The 25,109-nt window shown below is 42.4% G+C and overlaps 1 protein-coding gene and 1 long non-coding RNA gene across 4 annotated transcripts in view; one reads left to right on the top strand and one right to left on the bottom strand.

The window, feature by feature from the left end:
* Positions 1–20,026, bottom strand: part of ZEB1 (zinc finger E-box binding homeobox 1) — a 127,545-nt gene extending 107,519 nt beyond the window's left edge. Inside the window, exon 1 of one of the 3 annotated variants that reach the window (XM_087778030.1) lies at positions 19,885–20,026. In XM_087778030.1, coding sequence (XP_087634156.1) covers positions 19,885–19,942 — 58 coding nt within the window. In that variant the 5' untranslated portion in view covers positions 19,943–20,026. Of the gene's footprint in view, positions 1–7,354; positions 7,437–18,894; positions 19,156–19,884 lie in introns of those variants that run through there. The other 2 variants (XM_087778012.1, XM_087778020.1) reach the window with 2 other exon arrangements.
* LOC148057667 (uncharacterized) lies at positions 19,574–21,081 on the top strand. The gene is made up of 3 exons (XR_015709113.1): positions 19,574–19,709; positions 20,076–20,162; positions 20,775–21,081. It is a non-coding gene; the product is annotated as an uncharacterized LOC148057667 (long non-coding RNA).
* Positions 21,082–25,109: the final 4,028 nt, after the last annotated feature.

Raw genomic sequence — 25,109 nt, 5'->3', positions numbered from 1 at the left:
TGGATACGTAGGCTTCTGGATGGGTTGGTGACACTCAGGTATGTAAGTGCAACATCCAAAGAAGTAGACTATGGCAGGTTGTGATGGGAAGGGGGAGGGTGAGCAACCTGGGGGGAACCCACACAAAAAAGCACACCATGCTGCTCAGCTTGTCTGAGATTCTGAGGAAAATCATCTTGGCAGTGTTGAACAAAGGCACTAACTTATTCCTTAAAGCAGCAAGTGATGATGATGACAGTAGGTTCCCCAGAATTAGTCTCCTAGAGCAGTTATTGGTAGCACTAAGCAGACTGGAGGCTGAAAATGTCTCCTCCAACACATGCAAAACTTGAAAGGATGCAGCTAACAAGGAATGAAAGCCATCACTGAAACACTATCAGACTGCTTCCTAACCCCAAATACCTCTTCTGCCCTCCTGCCAGTGGCTACTGCCTCCATAGCACAGACAGCCAACGCTGGCATAGGTCCAGGCCTCCGCTACTTCATTTTAAAACTACTCTGCTGGGCTGGAGCCTGTTCATTCCAGCTCCTGCTGGGCTGTGACCTGAGAGACTGAGGACTCCTTCAGTTGATTCTGCAATGGAAGCAGGAGCCTGCTCTGGGTGTTCACATCCAGCAGAGGAGCGGAGCAGCAGCTCCTCTTCAGCCACCTGGATCGGGCACGAGAACCAGAGCCCTGCTCTCCCCAGAGCATTCATTCACCTCTCTTCCAAGGTGGACTGAAATAACTCAATTCTTCTTTAAAAAAAACAAACTCAAAAACCATCCAGCTCATCAGCAAGTCTTTGTGTGAAAGTGTTTTAAATCTGAAAATTGGGTGCTGAATGAAGCATATTTGTTTTCAAGCAAAATGAACAGGTTTTTAAGCACTTACCCACTAAGCTATGAAAAGAGAAAGTAAACAGTGAAACGGGTGGAAGAAGCTGAAGGGAACTGCAGGTTTAACACAAAGAACACCAAGTTTCAAAGTTTAGTTTAAAAAAAATAAAATGCACACTCATGCTTTCATAATGAATCATATTAGGTTTAGTTAAAAAAAAAAAAAGAGAAAGAGAGATATCTCGTCGTTGCTTAAAGTTGCTTTTAATCTCTGAAGTTAATGAGGGCGAGTTACCTCCTAGTTTGGAAACCCTTAAAAATCAACCAAATCCCCTCTTTACTTAAAAACAAAAAAAAACCCAAAAACCAAAAAACAACACCCCCCCCCCAAAAAAAAAACCCAACCAACCAACCAACCAAAAAACCTACAACTTTGCAAAGTTTCATTAAAAAGTCAACAGAAAAATGCCAAACAGGCGTACATGTACGGTGGAAAATACTGGCCGAAGTGTCAGATTAGGAAGTGCTCGCCCCGCGAGGTGCGGGGGGTTCAGAGAGACGTGTTAAGCCGTTTCGGGCAAAGCCTCAGAAGGAACAGGGTAAATCAACACAAGCTGAAAACCCACAAGTCGGAGAGAAATTTCCCACAAGCCTCGTGTGAAAGACTGCCTCCTTATACTCAAGTCTTTGAATAGTGCTTTTCTTCTGAAACAAAGTGTATGAGGTACAGCGAACAAACTGTAAAGGTAACTAGGCCTTTTGTCATATAGCTCCTCCACCCACTTGTACTTTACCGCACAATAGCTCGTTTACAGATTCAGACCACTCCAGCTCCACACAGAAACAATCCTGTATTGTGAAGTGAATCTACCACAGGAGTAAAGTCTAAAAATACTGCAAAAAGTCTATAACAATCATTTAGTAGAACTCTACGGTTCTTCCCTTAGAGACAAAGGTTTTCCCAATTTGAATGGGTAATAACAGACTTAGTCACTCCTTACTTGAGTATGACTAATAGCCTGCAAAAGCAAAAAATACATATGTACTGTACAGTATATGAAGCTGTTCATCTCTTAAAATAATAAGATGATTTGCACTGAAGCACAAGTAGTTGTAGTATAAAAATCCATGTTATTTCCCCTCCCATCTCCACTGGGGAGAACAAAGCACTATATAACACAGACCCATTTCTGCATGTGCTACCCAAGCCAAGCTATACGCATCTGTTTACAGCAGCGGGTAGGTGCAGCAGCTACAAAATAGCGATGAGTACAACAAATAGCAGATCACATGGATCAACCAGCAATCTGCCTAGTCAGCCGTACATTAACGCAAGTAAATCATGGGAGACCAGCTAGGTTGTTGGGAAAGTCTGGAAGAAAAGACGGATAGCCTACCTACACTCTACTTGCACTTTCACCTCATAGAGAATAGTTACTCCATCCCCCACAAGCCACTATAATAGAATAAAGATAAACGCAGGGATTATGCCAAGTTGACCCCAGGCTTTGTTCTTTCCCTCCAAGCACATTCCGTGAAAAGGTCTAAACACACATCTGATTTGACAAGCATTCAGATTCACAAAGAACGTGGTGAAAGTGAAATCATACTTGGGGCATTCATGGGTCCCTATGTCAAAGGTCATGCAGCAGTGTTTCAGCTGCTGCTTGCTAGGATTTAAAATGAACTAGTTTAAACTCCCATCGCCACAGACACCGACATATAGTTTGTGCCAGCCAAGAACATTTCATAGCCCGTTTAGCAAAATTTAGCTCAGAGATAACATAATTTCTGGACAAACATTTAATCCTCACAACTGGCACCATCTCATCTAGAAACGATGAATAATTTTCAATTTTAGCCAGATTCTTGATGTCAACTCACATAATTCATCTGCAGAATATTGAATTATTATTAGAAAGAAGGTCTGAACAAAGCATTTATATGCCTTTCTCCTTTAAAAAATACCCACAGTTTTTTCTACCTAACTAAAGGTTGATCAGTTGATTCAAGCAGAAAAAAAAGTCATATTTAAATCACTTAGCTAAACCAGAGAGCTCAAAAAGCTTTATTAAATAACTTTTCATTGATTTTCTCAGTTTATCAAATATTATTCGAGTCTTCCAGCCTTCATTAAGGATCTTTAAAGAAGGTGCATTAGAAACTAACTTGAAACAGTAGCAGGCTGGGCAGCTTCAGGGCTATGAAAAGTGGGGGAGCAGCAACTGAAAACCTGCTGAGAAATAACAACAGCGCAGGAAAACAAGTGTATTCTTCCAAAGCCTTTGTGAAGTGCGCTCTCAGCTACGGGCAGCACGGTGGAAAGCCCAGCTGTCGATTCAGCAAGCTGCAAGACTGTCACTCCAAAACAGGTCACAGTTCAGCAAACAAGTTATTTGTTTTTACTGCAGATGAAGAGGTCTAGTCACTAAAAAGCGGCATTTCTGAGGCAATGTTTTTGTAGGAACTACTATATGCCTTTGTGTATTACATATAGCATGTTGCCACCAGTAAACATCAGTAGACTACTTTACTGGAGAAAATCTCAAACCTCACTTTGTTACAGGAGGTACTTTTACATAAGGATGCTGGTTTGCTGTAGCTGGCAAACAGACAGGTTTCTGTCACTTTATTAGCAACCCAGACTTCCCCAAAGTTGAACTGTAGGGCATCAACATCTACTACCACTACCCCTAGCTCCTATGCTGGGGCATTTTGAGTACATCTGCCAAAAAGCAGCCTCCATTCCTTGAGGTTTCCACCAAAGGCATACAATTTGGTAACAACAGACGTAAGACCCACAACCGGCCGCTTCTCAAGAAAGTAGCAAGATGGCCCGTGTTTACTGGGATGGGCGCCATTAGCCGACAGGAATTAGTTGCATTACATGCTCTTGTCTCACACACTCAGGCATCAATTTAAATAACCTTTGGGCAGAAGGCAGCCTTTATCCTTTTGACAAATGAGGGGGAAAAAAAAACCCAAACCCTCTCAAGAAAGCACAAAACACGCTTGTTCTTTTCGGCCAAGGAAATAGGCCCTCTCAAACCTCCAGATGCCCAATATGACTTCTTCATCTGCGCCCTTCCCCCATGAATAACTAAGAATCCAATTTAAATAGAAGATTAACATCACCTCAAAGACTGAATATTTTGTTCCAGAGCTCTCATGCCTAAATGGAACAGGCTTTCCATGAGCATCCCGCTTGCAGAAATGCAGAAAAACATCAAAAATAAGGATACTCTTCTAAAGGGTTTGGGACAGGAGAGATGACTAAAAAAACCTTGTTCTTCCTCACATGATACTATGAGGATGACAACACAGACATCACAAGGCAAGACAGGCCTCACTTCCCTCCAGATCCCTTCCATCCCCCAGTGGGAACAAAGCACGTTGCTTTCCTAATGACTGGCAGGTCGCATTCAGGATAGTACGGAAATCCCTCCTATTCTATCATGCTGCGTAAGCCAACAGATTTGTCATGTTGGTGCAGTTGCTTATTAGTTTTAGAATATTCTGAGTTTTGTAGATGGCTGTGATGGCTACCAGATAGCTTAGAAATCTGTGAGTGACAGAGGAATAAGATTCAATAAAAAAAAAACCAAACAACAACAACAAAACAAACAAAATAACAATAAAACACAACCCATCAGAGGTATTGATTAGATATCATCAATAGCATCCAAGGCAGTAATATCAACATGCTTGTGGCTGCGTGGTTTTCCAGAACGCCCTTATGAATCAAAAGGAAATCTAAGGGCAAGCACATGTGAATGAATCTGAAAGGTTTTGAACACACGCCACCTCCAAAACAGAGCTTGACACTCCTTGTTCTCATACACTACAGGCTGATCTGCGGAGGATTACATTTCAGTCTTTGCAAGTTACCCAAATTAAAGAGTTCCTGACTATAACAGACAGTGTCCACTGAAGTACTCTGCAATAGTCACACAGGTTTTGCAAATTGCATGAATTGCTCCAAGAAACCTAAACCACCTATTATTACAGCAGAGATAATCATAAGCCTTATTTAAGCTCGAAAACATTGATTTGGCTTTTTTGTTGGGTTTGGGTTTTTTGGTAGTGGTTTTTTCCCTTCTCTAAAACAGTCTTGCTTGGAAAAGAAGGAGGGGGAAGAAAGGAGATGAAAATGCACTGTAGCTCTGCATATCTTAAAATCTTGAAGTTCTTGGACAGCTAGAGAAGATAGCATGACAAAGTTCACTACCTCATCCAGGAGGGAGAGCAACATTGTACTGACACCTTTAACTTCTCATAAGAACTACTCGATTCTAGGATAAGGAAAAAAACACGAGGCTTTTTAACATGTGTCTCTGAAGCACGTCTAAGAGACTCTTCTTTCTAGTCACAGAAAAGAAATCCCACAAAACTGGAGCCACCAGGATTTACATAGGGCCTACAACACATAGAAAAGTTGGAAACAAACAATATCTCAGTCAGATAACAAAAACACATACCCTAATTCTTCCACTGCAGAAACACACTTCTGTTCTATCTATGGAAAACAGCAGACAAATAAAACTGAAGTAACTACATGGTTCTGGGCTGAACTAGGGAGCAACAGCAAATCACTGTAAACCCCATAAATTTCCACATTAACAGCACTGCGCTTGTCAAAGCTTTAAGGGTGACCATCAGGATTCAAGAAAGCAGAACTGGGGGGAGGATACAAGAAGGTATTTTCTAGTATCAGACCAAAAGCTGTTAAAATTGAAAGATAATCCTGTTTATTAGTACCAGGACTATATTTTACCAGTGTATTCTTAAATACAGAACCTCAACCACACTAGTTAGCTAAATGTTTATTTTCAAACTAGCAGGTACAAGACCTAGTTAAAGTTCTCAAAAATTCCTGCAGTGAATTTGTCTGAAAGGGACATTTAGAAATGGTCTACAGTTTGGTCAGACGGACTGACATACTATATCACTTGCCACTGATTAAAAGCAATCATGCAACTTTAGGAAGCAAGAACATTAAGTTCCATTCCTCTGCCTTCCCCCCCCCCCCCCCCCCCCCCCCCGTAGTATACCCCATCACAGGACTTCTTATGAATGTTTGGAATAAATATGGACAGATTCTTTCATATCTGCAAACTTTCCTCATACATGGTATTTTAACCAGTTGCTCCACTGTTGTAGCCTAAATACCACAGAAGACAGCAAGTAAAACTATCTGCCAAAAGAATAATTTTTCTCTATTACCTAAATACCTTTAAGACAAGGAAAACCCTATTTCCTACATTTCCTTCTGATTAAGTGAAGCTGAGCTTTCAACTGTTTTACCACTGTCTTTGGTATTCTGCAACTTTCCCAAATCTGTCCTGAAACCAGCCATGGCACACCACCGTAGCCATGTCAGGCCAGGTCAGGCCAAGGCAGCAATACCTTTCTCCGTATGATGTGTGATTATAAAAATCACATAAGAGACAAGAATAGTTCTAGATGTTTTAATCACATTCATAAATGCAACTTCCCTAAGCTGCATTAATGTGCAACATACTGCTTTTAGTAGTGCCAATTAAGCCACAGATGTTGAAAGATTTGTAAAATACATAGCTACCTCCTTCCCCCATAAGAGAGTTCACTTTCTTATTTTTACTCAAATCTCTTTGCATTACCTACCAGTGACTACCTCCCTTTCCACCTGTGACTGCAGAAACTAGCAGCTTCCTACTGTAAACCACAGCAATCACGTGGGCAAGGAAAGAGGAGAGGAGAAAAACCCCACAGATCCTCTCTTAATAAACCAGCCTGGAACGCATTTTAGTTGTCACCATCTACAGACTACCCACTGTTAGAGATAGTTAACTAAGCTTTGTTTTATCGCCAGCTTCCTTCATAAGCTGCTACAGTCTTCAGCGCCATAAAAAGCTCATATGATCATAAAACAATTCTGAACTGCAAAATAAAAATGCATGTAAAGTGAATTAATACTGCTGTCAAGGGAGCAGCGTCTGTGGAGCTTTGTGGTACAACCGGTCTCAAAATCACTCTCAGTTGTTTCCTTTTTCTTTGGGGGGGCAGACTTTATTGGGGGAGGGGAAGGAAGAGAAAGAAGTACACATTTGAGGAGGGGTTTTTCCCTTAAGGAAAATCAATCCAAGAGACTGGGGAAGAGTTAGTGCGTGAAGTGCAGCTAAAAGGAGATCTTCAAGGGACATGGTCCATATAACAGATGGAACACACGTCCAGTGCAGCCACAATGAGACCCGGCATCAGCTGACAGAATGAGTAAAATAACACAAAGTTTACTCAAACAGTATTCCCATTTAATTTATTAGAAGTTGTAATTCGTACATTTTGTTGCTAAAGCATAGATTTCCAGAGTCCGCTTACGTTGTATCCACAGTGACATACTGAACAGACTCCAACAAGTGAGACAAACTAAAAGAAATATCAGTCAAGAGGTTTCTTTAAGCATTTTAGGACAAGTTTTGCATGTTTTAATAATTCCTCCATACTCTATATACCAAATTATTTTTATGTTGACTTGCCAGTTAATTTGGAAGCTCACTTTTATCAGCAGCTGTCTTCATTTCCCGAGCAGATACAATCGAGGAAGGTCCTCCATTTAGCATAAATGAAAGTCGTGCACCTTTTCTGGGGGGAGAGCAACATTTAGATCTTGCATGACATAAAACAAAGAAAAATAAAAACTTTTTGAAAGCTGTAACTGTAAGTTAGGAGAGCAAGAGCAGCCGCTACTGCTTACAGATACAGTGAACTGTAGAAAATGGAGAGGTGGTTTTTGTTTTTTTAAACACCAGATTCTTATAATGGGTAAGTATAGCTCTCAAAGCCTTGATAGGAATCCTAGCCATTTTTCCTGCTACTGCTTCTGCACACAGACTTGTGCCTCTGCTTGATCCAACTCGCTACAGCTTTATATTTTATATCCTTCTCCAACATCTGCATTCCCTCTGTCTCAGTCAGCCATGTTTCTGGCCAATTTCCTTCAAATCTGTACTAGCACATCTTCCAAAAGACTTAATAAACCCAACACACTTCTGCAGGGCAGATTATGTAATCCTGTAACTAATCAAAACACAAGAAATAAAAAATTGAAAAGAAAGAAAGAAAAAAAAAATACACCTGCATGGTGAAAATGAAACTGAGCCGTCACGCTATTACTCCCTTCCTTCCCCCACACATATACAGCAAGCAGGAATAGCAAGTAGTACCTCATCCATTTAGCCCATCAGTATTTTCCTGCTAGAAGGATCTTCAGTACTACTCTGTAAAACACCTAGGAATACTTTTGACAGTTGAAAAAAATTAAGTTTATTTTACACCCATTAACGTGATCATAAACCAAAGGCTACTCTCTCCATCTCCCCAATACAGATATCCTCCATGGCAGGCTTGTCATTTTTTGCTTTATAATGGAGTCATTTTATTGTATGCAAGAAGCCTCGGGCATTTTGTGCAGCCCATTACTCTTTGCTGCCCACATTCAGATAGCTAATCTGCTATCAGCCAGAAGCTTGACAGACAAAAGGAAAAGGCAGGAAAACAGCACACATGGTTGCGCATGTGCATATACACTTCAGCTACAAAGTGCTTCGACAGTAGACCCAAGAACCAGCAAGGCACACATTTGATTGCAGTCCTACTTAATGCTTCTGTGGTTGAAGGAAGACATATGAGTTCTTTAAAGGTAGACAGGCTGGGGAAACATTTAAAAAAAAAAAAAGCTTAATTAGGATGTCTATTAAGATACATTAAAGCACAAGCCTGGAAGGCTTTACTTAGTAAGTGAGCATCTTGGAGCTTGAAAAGTCACAAACTTCTTTCTATTCTGACGATTTGCTGTACAAGACCTTCAAAATGCTTAAAAAGCATTGGCAAAGTCAGAAAGATGAAATAAGGGCTAAATATAAGCAATTGTAAACTATTAGAACAAGATATTTGGCAAGTTTTCAATTTCAGCACTTCTGTTTTCTTACCTGCTCAGAAAAGAACTCAGATTTTTATTTTTAGAGTTGTATATTCTCTCCTATATCCTAAACTATTGTGACACCATACATATGCAAAATCAAATGCAGTGAAATGATTTGCATATCATACTGCATAACAAAGACCTTTTAATTTTTTTCTTTTTTTTAAAGAGGTTGGGGTAATTAAATTGAGAAGGCTTGTCACTTCATACCTAAATAAAGAAAATGCCGACATTTGCTTGAGTTCTTAACTACCTTACTTATTTTGTTTCTGAAGGAAAGCATCTCAGCAGAGTTACAGGCAGTACTGGCAAAAATATTTTCTGAGCATCAGATCTACAGGCAACAGTTTGCATGAAATACCTTGTAAGAATTTCTGTCAGGATCATAAACCTCTGTTGTGTGTCATGATTTTTATTCAGTGAAGTTTATTTGTACCCTTGGCAGCTGGAAAGCTAAAATTGTCCCTCTTGTGTGAACTGGCTTAGCTCACAGAAACAGAAAGTCTGCCACTAGTTTTAGTCACTCACATGCTGAGGTACAAACCTGGCTCATCCTTTAAAGAAGTCCCTCTCCATCGTGTCACTACCACATCAGCTATGCACGCTGATCCCTTAAGGCATGATTAATCACGTGGTGAAATACAGGGAACTATGGCATGTTATACTGCATTATGTGTCACTGGAACTATTTCCCTTTTCCTATGCTACAACTACCAATTCAATTTTGCTTCTCATTTCTGTTTAAGTTATTATTCCACTGCTGTGCAGAAAGAGTCTCCCAGTATTTTGACTGCAATACAGAACTGATTCTACCTTACTTCCACTATTTGTTGTAAGACATATTTAGGGTTTTGGGAATACAGTATGTCAGTCCATTTAAAATCTGGAAAAAGTACAAAGTAAGCCTTACCATGAAGAGTGGAAGTTGTCAGAATAGCCTTTTCCATACAATCAGTCTCTGTGGTTTTAGTATCATTACAACACTGTTATGAATGACAGAAGTTTACCCTGTGTTACTGCAGGGAGCGTTCAAGCCAGTCTAATAGATTAAATTATTGGATATATAACCATACATATGCATGCCTACAAAACAAATTCCTATTGTAAATGCAAATTCACTCTCAGCACTCAGTAGCTAGAATGTATCAAAACAGGTTGTTATAACAAGTCATCCAACAATCTGCTCCTATCTAAAGTTTAAAGTTGGCAAGAACAGTGTTTTCTCGTTGCCTGTGAGTCACAGAAGTTTTGAAATCCCCCGTGAGTCTTGTCCTGCAGGACAAGTACTTCTCTCCTCCTGTGGCCATCTGCAGCACCTCCTCAACAGCAGCACCATCCCTGGCGGTATTCTGCAACCTTATCTTTCTCTCCCACATGTACAAGGTAAGAGGGGAAAAAAATACTACGTTTGCATATGTAATTATGGTGTAGCTCAGCAGTGAGCAAAAAAATTACTGGAAGTTGAGAACAGATATGCCCAACGACCACACCTTAGTTTTTCAAATGAAAACGATTTGCAAGGAAGGGGAAGGGACAGCAGCAGGGAAGGAAGCCAGTCATTACAGCTCCAAATCTGCTTCAAAGTCCTTATTCACCACCTCATGCTCTTTGCAGGGCCAACTGTACCTAGGTCCTTCCTGTGAACAATAATGTAAGAATGAATCCAGTAGTATGTAACTAGTTCTATTTCACTTGAATTTACTGAATAGATGTACCAGGAATACTAGTAAAAAAAGGAAGGGCTATGGAAGGACATAAATAAAACAGGACAGAAGAATAAACAGGTAACAGATTCTGAATATTACCTCCTTTTCCAGTCTAGAACTTTACATCACTTACAGTAGATAGCATACAGGAACTTAAGAAAAAGAATAACATGGACTAGAAGGCAGGCAGAAGGAAAATCTGATGCATACCTGAAAGGACACAAGGCAGAAATTCCTCAAAGCATTGAGAAAAACTGTTTAAATACAAGTGTATTTAGGAAAAAGGGACAACTCATCTCCCTTATGTTTTTTGGGCATTAAGAAAAATCATGTTAGATTGGGGGAAGGGGAAAGTGTTAGGAAAAACAAAAAAAACCCTCAACCTGCTTCTTTAGGTCAAATCTATCAGTTCAGCAAAAAGCAACCTAATTCCTGTACCTAAGGTCTGATTTTTCTGTTCTTTAGTTTGCACTTTTTCAGATGGAATAGATTTCCCCAGGCCTTTTTCAATCATGCCACATTTGTGATGTTCTCTAATTTCATTTTGCTTTCTGCCATATACACTCTGCGGACAGATGTCTCCACAAAATGGAACAGAAAACTGCCCTCAGTGTCTGTCAGTTGTCTGTCAGACAGAATTTGAAGAGGGATGTTTGCTGAAATAATGAAAACATTTCATATCACAATAACTGAAGGTGCTCCCTAGCGTCACTGGCCCAAGCAGTGTTTGATCCTAACGAGGATAGGCACACTAGTTCATAGGTAAAAATACTCGCTCTACCACATCAGACTCTTTTAACCCCTTTATTTCAAGTGTCATCCATGAATGTCACTCTCAGGATCATGGTGAAAGGCCAGCTTTATAATCCATTTATCTCCAGCACTCTTGCCAGCTCCTCCAATGTTCCTGATCTAATCCTTGACTTGTGGGAAGCTAAAAAATAGAAGAGCTTGCAGAAAGACAGAGGATATCTGCATCAAATCCAAAAACATATTTAAAAGAAGTACACAACAGATAGTTAAGAAGGAGTTGTTTCTTTTCCTTCTGATACACTCCAATATCATATGGAGTTCTTAGCACTTAAAGAAGTAATTTTACATGTCCTTTCACTCAAGAAGGACTGCTACTCGTACTCACAGATCCTAATTGGATAGGATGGAATGTCATCTCAGCACAGGATAGAATTTATCTTTTTTACTCTCTCTCCTCAGTCATAATTGAGCCGCCTAACACATCCGGAAGAATACATTCATCATAAGACATGTTCATTCGCTTCACATACATCTCCAAAAATAGGATAGGTGGAACACATTGAAGGCAGAGCAATGAGGGAGATGCTACGAAACAGAAAGCAAACATGTGTAAGGGAAGCAACAAAGGATGCCAGTTTTCAGGTTTTAACCTTTGGGTGACAGCAGTTGTTAACCAAACTGCGTTGCAACAACAGGGGTAAAGTCCTCACATCAAGGAGATTGTGACAGCTGGGAATGACAGCTGAAAAGGAGAGAATTGAAACAGGCTGCTTTCAAACAGTATGGACTTCTCGAAGATGAGAAAGCATATTTTTAGTTAACTTCTGTTGCCCTGAAAAAACATGTTAAAATAAAAGATACAGTTACATTACAGTAATGGCATCAAAAACAAGCACAGAGTGAGACGAAGTAAAAAAGCCTCCTTTCTTCCCTACCTGGAGTTCCTCTGGAGACAAATGCACAAGTCTAAAGAACCCTGGTTAATATGTTCAGCACTAACCAACTGCAACGTTTGAATCACTGCCCAGCTGCTCCACATGTAAAGATACAGACTTAACAAATTTCTTCTTTCTGCTCTACCACCACCTATCCTCCTAACGTGAATGTAAGCTGTCGGGTGCTCACACAAGGAATCAGATGTACAGGCCCAGATACAGGAAGAGAAGACTCAGGACATATATTTTTACTGCCTGAAAGCTGCTTACATACTGTGGTGATGGGGGTAGTATTTTTCTCAGGAGTACTGAAATAGATTTAGAAAGCTATGCTGCATTTAACTGTAGTCAGTATTTTATCCATCAAGTCTCACTCTTCTTGACTGGCCTTCCCATTTTCCTCGACTGCCACGCAGGAATTCTACTTATCTATGCAAGAAGGGGACAAATAGATTATTAAACAAACAAACTGAGGCTCAACACAAAAGGAAAACTAAAAATAACCCTAGTCCTTCTTTAAAAGAGGAGGGCAAGCAAAGATTAAAAGGCTACAGCTGTGAACAGTTTTTAAAAAATATCAAACTTCATTACTCTTTCCAGTAACTTAAAAATAAGACGCTAGGAATTAGACAGCCAGAAAAGCAAACCAAGACTGTGACAAATACCTGCGCACTTAATAATTACATCAAGAAATTGACTCTATCAGAATATCAGAGGCAATGGCTTAGTGAGAGGTTTAAAAAAAAAAAAAAAAAAAAAAAAAAAGAAAAACCTTGCCAACATAACCTGGAAGCAGAAAGCATTACAGAAAACTACACACACAAAACTCCCTACAGAATCCCCCAACAATTCCAGTGTTTCAAGGTACCATCTAGTCAGAGGTTAAAGCTATTTCCAACTGTGATCTTCTCATGCAGCCAACCCGGGACCAGATTCATCACTCCCTGGAAGGCTACCAAGGTGCTTCAGAAATAAGGTATCAGACCCTCAGTGACAAGCAGCCTACTCTCTTCCCTACTCCATCCTCCCTCCTTCCCACACACATTCTTTGCCTCACCCATGCACCCCTGCCCACTCATACATACATCCCTCTGCTTTCCACAGCATGCTTCAGGGTTCTTTGGGTTTGGGTTGGGGTTTTTTTTTGTGTTTGTTTGTTTTTTGGTTTTTTATTAAAGATTTCTAACAGCATTTTCCTCAACAAGAAAGAGTCCCTATCACAACTGATCTATCACACCGTCTCGTGACTAGAGCTAACCACACATCTTCACTAATGAAGATACCAGACTGCTCTCCACACCCGCCCTTGCCTCTCACTGCCCAGGCCCCCAGGCAGCAGCAGCACCCACCTGCACCCGTAGCCACTTCCCACATGGCTCTGCCTCAGCCGCAGCAGCCCCCTGTGACAAACAGCGACAGTGGTAAAACCTAGACTGGGCATGTGTTTGTCCCGGTCAAGCAGACTTCCCAGGCCTGACATTTATTTATGTATTTCTGGGGAATTTTTGTTTTAAGGAGGGCTTACGCTTTTTTATTTACCTAGCAATCATTTTCAAATATTAGAAAGACCAGCCACATGCTGAGACTCTTCTTTAGTCATTACCATCCCAACAAAACCAACATCTGATTAAATCATCTCTGCCCATACGTTAACCTCTAAGAAAAGAGAGTCTTCTAAACACATCGGAGTAGGGATGTTGATGTTAACAGTGTAGGTCTTAAGCCAATTCCCTCCTGTTGTGTTTTACTTTTGTCTACCTACACATCATTGAACTTAAATATTGGGAATACAAAAAACACTGGAAGACAAAATTCTACTTCTCTGGCACATCATTGCATCAACGTGGACTCCACAGACAGGAAACATCACCAGTGAAGATACTATCTTAATACCATCTAGAAACGACGAAAGAGAAAATTGAGTTTTGCATATGGCCACTTGTTTGCTGAAAGTACAAGTATTTCAAAACAATAAATATGAAAGAGTTTAAATACTTAAATTGAAAGGAATAGTAACTGCTAAATGATAAATCTGTTCTTTCTCTTTAAGGCTCCAGATCAAGCCAGACGCAAGGGTAGTCCCAAGGATTAAAAATGGATTGAGACTCAGTCTTGCTATGGACTTCCTGTGTGACCTTGGGTAAGTCACCTGAGAATTTAGTTCTCAAAAATAACAGGCCTATTATAGCTGCCAGAATGAAGCACCAAAGTTTGAGACCACAGATGCAAGCCAGGTCCTGCTTACTTGCCCATAATGGTGAAGATCCTACCTGGTGAGCCCGTTTGAAAAACGTAGGTAAGTATGACCAGAACTTCAGGAATATTGATGTTAAACACCTGAAAGTTCATCTGGAACTGTACTTTGAAAATTGGTACGAAAGCCTACATGAAACCAGAATTATTTCCGTTTTTCAAGCTCTTGTTCTGTGTATTTGTGTGAAACCTATCACGAGCAGAATCTTTATATTCTCCAGAGACGCAGTATGTACTGTTAAATATTGGATTTACAGTCAACGAAGCACACCATATTCTAATCAGCTTGCAATATCAATTAGTTAGAGTTTTTGAAATTACTACAAACAGCTAATGAGTTGAAAGCAGTGAGCTTATATTTTTGGTAAATAATGACAGAATTTAGAAGCAGGGATTCTTAAGAGCCATTTGGCTAGATACTGTCGTTCCAGCAGTTTCCCTGCAATAGAGAGCAGTTGCTCAAAAATCAGTTAAAAAACAAACAAGGCAAAAACCCACAACCCAAGCTTCACAGAAATTGGTTCTATTTCTTTAACATGGTAATAGAGTCCCGTGCGTGTTAAAAACATCTGCCATCCCTCACTGGCATTTTAAACCCTATTAAAACAGATGTTTCCATATGAAGAAAGGCACTGCACTGATATTTTACTTTAGTTTACTCCAGCCTCTACCCCTCACCGTACAACTTCTGTAAGAAGAAGTGCCAGGTTAATACCACCGCCTGACTCCCAGTGGGGAAGGAGGCAGAGGACAGCTGTGGGACCCCTTCCCCCGGCACTGCCGACAGAGGGGCTCGCCTACGGAGAGCAAGGGCCTAACTGAAGTCAGTAACGCTGCTATTAGCGGGACCTGTAATAAAGCCCGAAGTCAACAGGAATCCCTCCCTATTGAGTCTACCTGATATAACAGAAAGCGTTCAACAGAAGATTTGGGCTGAGTTCGCACAAGTCAAATCCTCAGACTTTTAACTCAAAAATTTAATCTGAATGACTTTATGATAGGGAAGCCCATGTCAGAGGGAAAGTTTCATCTACTTGCTACTTTCCATCAACTGTTTCAGCAGCATGTTTACCAGAGTCCTATAAGCAAGGAAAACTGTTTCAGGTAACTAATCACCTTAAAAAACCCTGCCTCAGGTAGCTAATTGCCTTAAAACACCCTGCTTCACAACTGTTAAAATCACAGGCACTGATTACTGAGAGGAAAATGAAGAGATGACATTTTAAAGTGTATTCCCATTATATTTCAGTAGTTAACATTAAAAGAGAAGTATTCACTTGTTTATGGGAGAGCAGATTTCCCTGGACTCAAACAGTTAATTCAGTTGTCCATGTAGACCTGTTCACTGTGCCTGGAATTTTAACTCGGGCTACATTCCTCAATTCCCAAATTGCAAATTTAAATTAATGCTGGAGTGAAAACATGATACCTAGTGAAAAAGAAAGGGAGGGGGGGCAAGAGAAGAAAGGCACGACAAGGAATGTTGTATCCCAAGCGTCACTAACACCTGACATCCTGCCAGTAGCTAACACCTTGGAGCTAACAGAAATATGCCATGCTTTTGCCTTATTCAAAGGCATTTATGATCTTCTTACAGTCCTTAGCTTTGTAACAAGACTTTATATTAAATGATTATCTAATAAAAAGAGAGGAAATCCAACTGTAAAGCAACCAAAATAGCACTCTAACAAGTCAATCTATGTAACCTTTTAGTAATGAACCCACTGTTACCAGGGGGTAAAAAAAAAAAAAAAGCCTGCCTCATACCCTCTCCTCACATATACCTGACAGCATGCAGAATTTACTCAGTTTCATACATTCTTCTTTTTGCTATTAAATATGAATCTGAAGACCTGAGGGCATACTTACATTATTTTCAGAACATCAGTATAAAAGGTTGATATCTTTTTAACCCTACTAAGGGAAGTTTTAAATATTCTGCTTTTTTTACTTGTCTCTCAGCATTTCTGAAGAACAAGATGTGTTACTTTTAGTTTTGCTGTTTAATAGGAATTAAGACATAAGAGATGCTACAAAAGCAACTAATCCTGATTGTGCAAGCCAACTCAGAATAAGAAAACCTTCGCTGATACTGAATCCATTTAAAGTCCACACAGGATTCACATAGTGTGACAATGCAGATGGCTGGCAAAAATCACATCCCTCTCTTCTCCCCAGTTCTCTATCAAAACAGGGGGAGAAGGGGAAAAGGCAGATAGGAAGAGAGACTCCCAACCAGTGCTATGTTCCTGCTTTATCAGAATGGTGCTATCATCCCAACATTTCGCTAACTCCTCTGCTGTAGCAGACATTTTTGGGTGCTGGCCAGAAGTAAGGACAATGACACAGAATAGTTTTCCTCAGTACAAAGTGCCACATTTTCTTGTAAGTGGAGGCTTTAATGGCAGCGCCAATCTGCTCTTTTGCTGATCTCCTGTAGGGGCCAATAAACAAGGTAGAAAAGGAACCAGTTCTAGAGTTAAGAAGATAAAACTGTCTTTCCAGCTACAGTTAATGCATCAGGATGGCAGCCGTAAGTTCTGGCTCCCAAACACGGGGGTGGGGGACGGGGACATGAGACAGACAAGGAACAAAAGTTTACAGTACAAGAATAGCTGTGTTAAGTTTATCAACAGAGAAACAGAAGGAAAGTTTACAGTATAACAACTCGATGCCATAGCCCATTATTATTAACTGGTATAGTGGATGTCAAGTGCAATCTCTCTGTAATAATCTCTCATTCTGTGAGAAAGCGGGGGGGGGGGGGGAAGGTAACTGGAACAGGATAAAATTGATTTAGTGCATACGATGAAGAAGCCAATTGCTGAAGCTTCTCCTGTACGCTGATCTCATTAACAGAAGATATCTGCCTATAAGAGCAAAGTGCATTTACAGATTTAGAAGAAAAGTAAGTCTCATACCTATTTATTTTAAAGGTTAAAGGGTTAACATTTGTCTAGCCATTTTCTTTAGTAAACATTTGCAAGTCAAACATAAATGGACTGCTGAGAAATCTCTATTATCCAGAATCTATTATCTAACCGATCCTGATGCTTCAACGCACAATGACTTAAGTTGGTTTCAATTCCTCAAAAAAAGGAACCAAAACCAGCCTGAAACAACACATACTACAATCCTACCTTGCAGAACTAGTTGATAAAGACTCAGAGGCTTTTTGTAATAAAACAGGTGCAGTGATGAGGTCCAAAAGTGATGAAGATGAAAGATACCTGGAATGATACCACGTCTTATACACCTTTTGTTTTCTGCGAGTGATACATGCTGCAGACAAAACGTTTTGTGCTAAACAGCCTCAAATCTGGTTTTCTAATATTAAGCACAAAGGAAAAACACTGACAGCAAGCGTGGTAAATAAATCCCTCCCTTGAGAACGAAAGCAGCAGACAGGAGGGGGCTGACACGCATGCAGGAAAAAACTAAACACCATCTTTTTTTCTACCTGCACAAGTTGCCATTTGCTGCAGCGATCAAGAACCTCTTTTCCCTGTTGATTTCAAAAGCTAGGTTTTCAGAAAATTTCTCTGTCATCTGTTGATATGCTCTAAGAGTATGATATTCATATCACTGGATCTTTAAGAGAAAAATCCATTTTCTTTCCTGTTCAGGTAAACATGTTTACAGCTCCTGCACAGAGGCTGGGTGGTTCAGACCCACATGTCACACACATGTCGTCAGCAACAAGAAAAGCCCCTTTCTCTGATCATCAACATTTTTAATAAGGTAAAGAGAAAAGCACTTCCCAAACTTACCTTTAGCACAACCAAATCATGGGCTAAACATAAATATTTACACTAGGAGAAGGAATTAGTAACAGGAGCATGCAAGCACAAATGCTTGCTAGAAAACGCACACAGCAAAAACAAGAAAACCCTCCTAAGTTCAAAGCAATCAAATCAACTCGTTAGCCCCTGGAAAGGCCGTTATTTATCACCACGTTACGCCCGAAACAGTCGGGATCAGAGAGGAGAAGCACCGATCGTGACTCTGATCTATTTCGGAGACCGTTCACCGCGTACGAAAACATCTCGGATCGCAGGCGAGAGCCTTCCTAGCTGTGACCCTGCACAGGAAATGCCACATAAAACCTAAAATTGCCAAGGAAGGTTACAAAATCTCCTGCTTTACATCCTATTGCGAAGAGTCGCTACGAGAACCCAACTACTTCTCCATTTTCCAGAAAATAAGTATAGAGTGGGTGTTACGAGCGTTTATTCCCCCCGCCGTGTACCTTCCAAATACATCTTAAAGTAACACACGTACCAAAGGGGGAAAAAAAAAACAAAAAACAAAAAAACAAAAAACAAACACCAACCCCACAGCAGCCCTTAAGTCTGAAATGTAAATGTAATTCCTTATATAGACTGCAGCAGTTGGTCACACACGCAGGGAGAGCGGAGCGGGGGCCCCCGGCCAAACCGTTACCACCCATTATTATACAAACAGGTACCTCCGAAGCCAGTGGGAAGGGAAGAAACTTCGCCGCCCGCCCCCGCCGCCCGGGAGCAGCCCTCCCTTCCCCGCCGCGGCCCGGGGCGGGCGGGCAGCGCGGCCGCGGGGCGCCGCCGGGGACCGACTCTCGGCGGGGAGGAGGCGGCGAGAGCGGCGAATGCGGCGGGCGGGGGCGCCGGCCCCCTCCCGCCGGCCCGGGGCGGCCGCGCCGCGCTGCCCCCGCGCGAATCGCTGCCCGCTGCGGCGACGGTGCCTCCCCCGCCGCCGGGCTTCCCGGCGGTGCCCCCCTCGCCCGCCCCCCGGTGACGGCTGCCGTGTGTCCCCCCCCCCCGCCGCCGCCCCCCGAAAGGCGAACGCCAGCCCGCCCCGCGGCGCCGGCCGGGAGCGAGGAGCCGGCCCGCTGCCGGGCGAGCGAGGGGAACTCCGGCGGGCGGCGGAGAGGCGCTCCCGGGCGGGCGGCGGGGCGATCCCGCCCGCGGGGCCGGGGCAAGGGGGGGGGGGGGGGGGAAGGCGGGCGGGGAGGCCCCGCTCCGCCGGGGCGCGCAGGTAACAAGTTTCGGAGTTGGGGCTGCCGAGGCCGGGCGGGCGGCGGAGGCTGCCCCAGCGCTCCCCGCGGGGCTCCGGCGTCCCCGCCCGGGCCGGAGGGCGGCGGCGCGGCCGGGGGCCCCCCGAGCCCGCTCCCCGCAGCGGCGGTGGGGCGGTCGCGGGGCGTGTGGGGGAAGGCAGCGTGTAACGGTCCCGGACAGGCGGCGGAGTGCGGAGGCACCGCTAGGCGGAGGAGGGAGGCAGGCGGCGCGGCGAGGGAGGCACCAGGTAGCGGATATAACGGTGCGGAGGGAGCCGGGCTCCCGGCGAGGGGCGGCGGGGGAATTACTTTCGCGCCCGCCCGACCTCCCCCCTCCGCGCTCGGGACGGCTCTGCCCGGCCCCCGCCCCGGCCCCGCCGCCGCCCCGGCGCGGCCGGGCCGCTGCCCCGCGGGCTGACTGACCGTTATTGCGCCTCGGGTTCGCCTGCTTCCTGCGCTTACACCTGGGGCCATCCGCCATGATCCTCTCGCTTGTGTCTAAATGCTCCAGTCACCTCCTCCCCCGCCCTCCCCCCTCCCTCCCCTCCCCTCCCCCCCGGACCTGGTTTACGACACTGGGTGGTTTTACTTTTACATCACCTTCCTACACCTAGTGCTCGGCCGGAACCTTGTTGCTAGGGGAGACGGGCGCTTTACGGCAGGACGTTTGAACGGCGGCGGGGGAAAAGTTGCGGCCGCAGGTACCGGCGGCGGCGGCCGCGGCCACGGGGGTTCGCGGGGCGGCCGCGGCGCCGGCCGGGGACCCCCGACCCGCCGGGGGTGCGCGTGCCCCCCAACCCGGGCCCTCCGCCGGCGGCAGCAGGGGGGATCCCCGCGGGGCGGGGCGGGCCGAGGGGGCGGGAGCCCCGGGGGGGGGGGCGGAGGAGGCCGGTGGGCGCCGGCCCCCGGGGCGGCGGAGGGGGATCCCCGCCGTCGGCGCGGGAGTTCCGTCCGCTCCGCATCGCCGCGCCGAGGGGCCGGCCCGCCGGCTGCCTCCCGCCCCGCTGCCAGGTGCCCGCCGCCCTGCGGCCTGCTCGGCGCAAGCCGCCGGCAGCCGCCCCAGGTACAGCGGGGGCGGGCGGGGCTGCGCCGGTGCCGGCCCCGCTTCCCCTCGCCCCCGCGCCGGGCACCTGCCTCCGGCGTGGGAGCAGCGGTGGGGCGGCCACCGCCGCGGTGTCCTCCCTTCCCCCGCCTCTGCTGCCTGAGCCCCGCCGGGTCCCCCACCGTAACCCGGCCGGGGAAAGAGGCGGGCGGGGAGGGCAGCGCTGCGGTGCTAGCAGGGTTCACATCGTGACGGGAATCCTGCGTTACAGGTCTAAAGAAGAAACAAACAGCCGGACGAGAGCGATGCTGTTCCCACCGTGTGTGAAATCTGTCATTCCTGGGTTTTCCTTAATCGTACTTCCCGTTTTTACGAAGAGGAGAAGAGGTATAAAATTCTATGCCCTAAAAAATAAAAAGGGAAGGGAGCCACTTTTCACGGATCATTAATAAACAACCTGGTTTGGGCTTAATAAACATATTTAATGTATTATAAATTAAAACATTACCATCAAACACTCGTACTATTTACTTACTCTTGCTTTTCACTTCAGGCAATAAAATAATTTAGTAAGTTTCCATTTGTTTCTGGGCTTTATTTCCTTTTTTTTTTTTTTCCCTCTTATCCTGCAATGATTCTGTAGAATTTATAGTTCTGTGCTTCTGGGGAATTCTTTTATCCAAACAAATTAAATTTCAGTGAAAGTGTTTCTGTTAATGGGATACTTTTAATGCATAATTACTACTGATTTTGAGGCCTTTAGCTATTCTACATTGTCTCCACATGCTATATGTTCACATGCTGAGCTTCATCTCATGGAAGCAGCATAACTTGTCTCTAGAAAATGAACTATTGAACACTGGCAGTTTGTGGAAGTACCTTGCATCTGAAGCTTCCCCAGAAGTCAGTACAATCAGACATGCTTAGAAAAGAGGTATAGGGCTAAAATGGATGCAGAGTTAGATAAAGATCTAGAGGGTTTTTTCCAAAATAGTTGTACTCTCAGAAATGTACATGAGTCGTGGATTTGCGTACTCACATGAAAACAGTCATTGCCCTTCTTTAAAGGTACAAATCATTTATCTAATATCTGTCAATAAATTGGTAAATTTAGGTGTAGTGTTTTTACATATATATCTTTACCCAGTGTGATTTGGCTGCTGACTTCGACAATTTAATGAGTATCTACCTGAAGAGTCATTAAAGGGTAACAAATCAAACAGTACAAAGTGTTTGATGGACTGATAGAAGTCATTTAAAAGCATTAGATTGGGCATTAGCTGGGAGCACTGAACCCCAAATACAAGGCTGGCTAAGAACCACAACATGAATCCAACTACAAGATAAAAATGAAACTTGTCAGCAAAATTTTGAGTGAGTGAATTGCAAAGATTAAGGCAGATTCTCGGTTTTGTCCTGCTTTAATACTTCAACATTCTTCCTTATCAAGTTTTTGTACAGAAGATACCTGTGGCTGTGAAACTGGTTGCAAACAAGGGCTTAAGGTGTTTTGGAATTCTTGGATATTTTTATCATTCTGTGGATGAATTTAACCAAAACATCATGCACAGGTTTCATGCTAAGCTTTCAGTTCCTTAAAATTTGTCATGTTTTAGAAGGTAGTTGCAAAAATAAAAATAATAACGCATCTGTAAATATATTTATAGATTTGTAACAATATTCCCCTGCATGCACACACAAAATTTCAGGCCCCTCTTTAAGTGGCTTTCAAGTAGCTTGTTTTCACTGAGTTTTGTCACTTTTCACCTCTGGATAAGAATTCTTGTCTCTTCATTTTGAGCAATTTATGTTTCCTAACAGAATGAGGAGAGAAACAGTCTCCTGGTGTTTGTTATTGCTCTTTTTCAAATAGCCATAGTGTCTGTTTGAGCATTAAGTCTCTTGACATTTCCAAGCAGCTAGGAGAAACTGGTGACACCTCCTGCTGCCCATTAGTTTCTGAAGAGCAGAACTGAAACAGGCAGGAGTGTTGCTAGCTCTACGCTGCTATAGTTTTGATAAATGAGAAGAGAAAACCAAAGCAACCTTTTTATATGTTATCTTTGATACCAAGGAGGTCTAGAAACTAAAAAAGCAGAGGATAGTGTTTTGCATCAAGTTATTGATGACCCCAATCACCATTCATTGTGGAAAGCATCTCATTCACAGCTTGTAAATAGATATGTGGATGGGTTGGTTTTTGGGGGCTTTGTTTTTCAAACTGTGATATATTTAATCCAAGTAACTGGGCACTAAACATCTTTGTTTACAAAGTTCCCACTATTTACTGTGCTAAAAAGCATCACAATTAAGGATGCAGCCACTGTCAAAGTGTTTTGACCTAATACATTCTTCTAATCCTGGATGCAAATCCACTAGTTAAAAGTCCTGCTATTTTTGTAGTGTTCTGCAATATATGAGCACATTGTATACGTAATTTAAACTGGTTTGTGCTGCAAGAATGAAAAATCCTGTTTTTCTTTATGGTGCACAGCTTTCAATCTGACTTTTCAGTCAAGGATGCAAGAATTAATCAGTGTACCAATTTGCAAAATCTCAGCAAAGCAGTATATTTTCTGCATCCTCCTAAATGTGGCAGGCTTGAGAATATGGTTCTCTAAAGGAGGAATTCTAAGACGGTGGTCATCCATAACAATTAGTTTGTCTCTAGTGACATAATGTGGGGGGGGAATTCAGGCAACCTAAATAGGCATAATGTAGTTGAAATGTCAGATTGCATAGCTGCTGTACTTCACCTTTTTTGAAATATATTTCCATTGCCTGAAGACAGGAATTAAAACACTTCCAATAGTCACACTGGAGTATGGGTGCTCGAAAACCAGCTAATGATTATTACAGACAGTTTTTGCCATTTTAAAAATAGTCATGTATGTTGTGTTATGGTTTATGATCTCTTGAGTATGTATTATTAAATAAAAGCAATCGGTCCTTTGTTTGTATGCCTCCTCCTTATTCATGTTTATGAAATGAAGTTTCACATCCTATCTTGAGTATTCTAGATTTAATGGTGTTCATTCAGTTGAATGAATTTAGAATTACAGTGGAAAATGACTCAGTGAATTGTTTCTTGTTTCATTTCTGGTTTGTGAAGATTCTTTTTTCTTTTTTTTCTGATTTCCATTAGTTAAGCTTTATTTTCACTTCCATGTATTTTCTTGGAATGTCAGTTCCTAAAATTAACTTTTCAATTGATGATTTTTTTCTTTTTTGGAAATATGCTTTTGCTCCTGTATAGAAATCGTAGTTGAAAGATTTACTAGGAGAACAATGACCCAGAAATACACAGCTTGACTGCAGCTAGCTGAGGAACTAATCTTGAATAAAATGTGGATTTTAGAGATATCAACATACGGTTTTAGTACCCTTCCAGATGGTCTTTCCATTTCTATTTTTACTTCCAAGTGAATCTAATAAGTTTTGAAGGTGTACCCTGGGATGTTGTACAGTCTCAAAAAATGGTAAAGCCACTCAAAATCTGCACATTCACTTAGACTGGAGTTTGTAAATATTTATCAAGAGAAATTACCCTTTTTTCACTTTCCTCAACTTATAATTTTTTTTTTTCTGTTTCTGTACTTTACCATGAATTTATTTGTTCATTTAAAGCTTGAAGCTGTGATTCCTAATAAATTGTCATGTCTTGCACGACGCGAGAAGCCTGTACCTGCTTGAAAGATTTAAGCATAAGGACGTAAACTGTCATAAAACATCAGTGTGTACATACCTATATGTAGCTATAATAACTTGCATATATGCAATTGACTTTTCAAAAATCTTCCTTGTTAAGAAAAAGTATTTGTGAAGATCACAAAGGCCTTCAAAACCGTTTTGTTTCTCTTGTTCTCCTTTTGCACCACTTGTTGCATATTGTTTTTCTCTTGAAAGCAATTAACCTGTGCTGTTACCTATGTCAGGTTGGCATGCTGTATAAAATAAACGTATGAAAACATAACCAAGACCTACAATTCCATTCTTATGCTAATTTTAACTTTAGATGTGATCTCTGTTTCGGAGCCTTCACACAAGCAAGGAATGATTTTAGAAAAGGAAAAAATTTGAAAAGGTCATTCTATGTTCTTCATCCAAAAGGCAAATCTTGCGTGTTCAAAATGGAATTGGAATGCAGATTTGGGTACAAGTGTTGGATTGTGAACAGTTGTGATTTTTTTGTTTGTTTTCAAAGTATGTGGAACTTCAGTTGAGAATGTCTACTTTAATACTTTATTTTCTACTACTAGATGCAGTAGCAAAATACCATATCAAAATATTATTTTTTGTTTTAAATTACACCTGAACTTGTGACTGATCAAATTACAGTTGTAGTGCAGTTAGGTTACCCAGTTTTATTAGTAGCACATTGTCCATTCATCTTTGTTTAAGATGACTCTGCACGAGTATCCTTATCCATTCTCTTACCTAATTAAACACTAATGTATTGTGAATATTTTCCCATATGGTTCATGTTTGTTTCCTTCTGTAACTTACACACTGTTTCTGATTTAGTTCTACTCCGCAGCCCTCTTGCTGTTTGCTGCCTCACAGTTTTGTGCGATTGCTCGTTTGGCTCTTATTTGGAGTTATTCTC

This window comes from Nipponia nippon, unplaced genomic scaffold (assembly GCF_047370975.1).
Source record: "Nipponia nippon isolate SJK-2023a ecotype South Korea unplaced genomic scaffold, ASM4737097v1 scaffold_1, whole genome shotgun sequence".
In the NCBI taxonomy this organism is placed as follows: domain Eukaryota; kingdom Metazoa; phylum Chordata; class Aves; order Pelecaniformes; family Threskiornithidae; genus Nipponia; species Nipponia nippon.
Note: the sequence above shows the minus strand (reverse complement) of the source record. Positions and strands in the feature narration are given on the sequence as shown.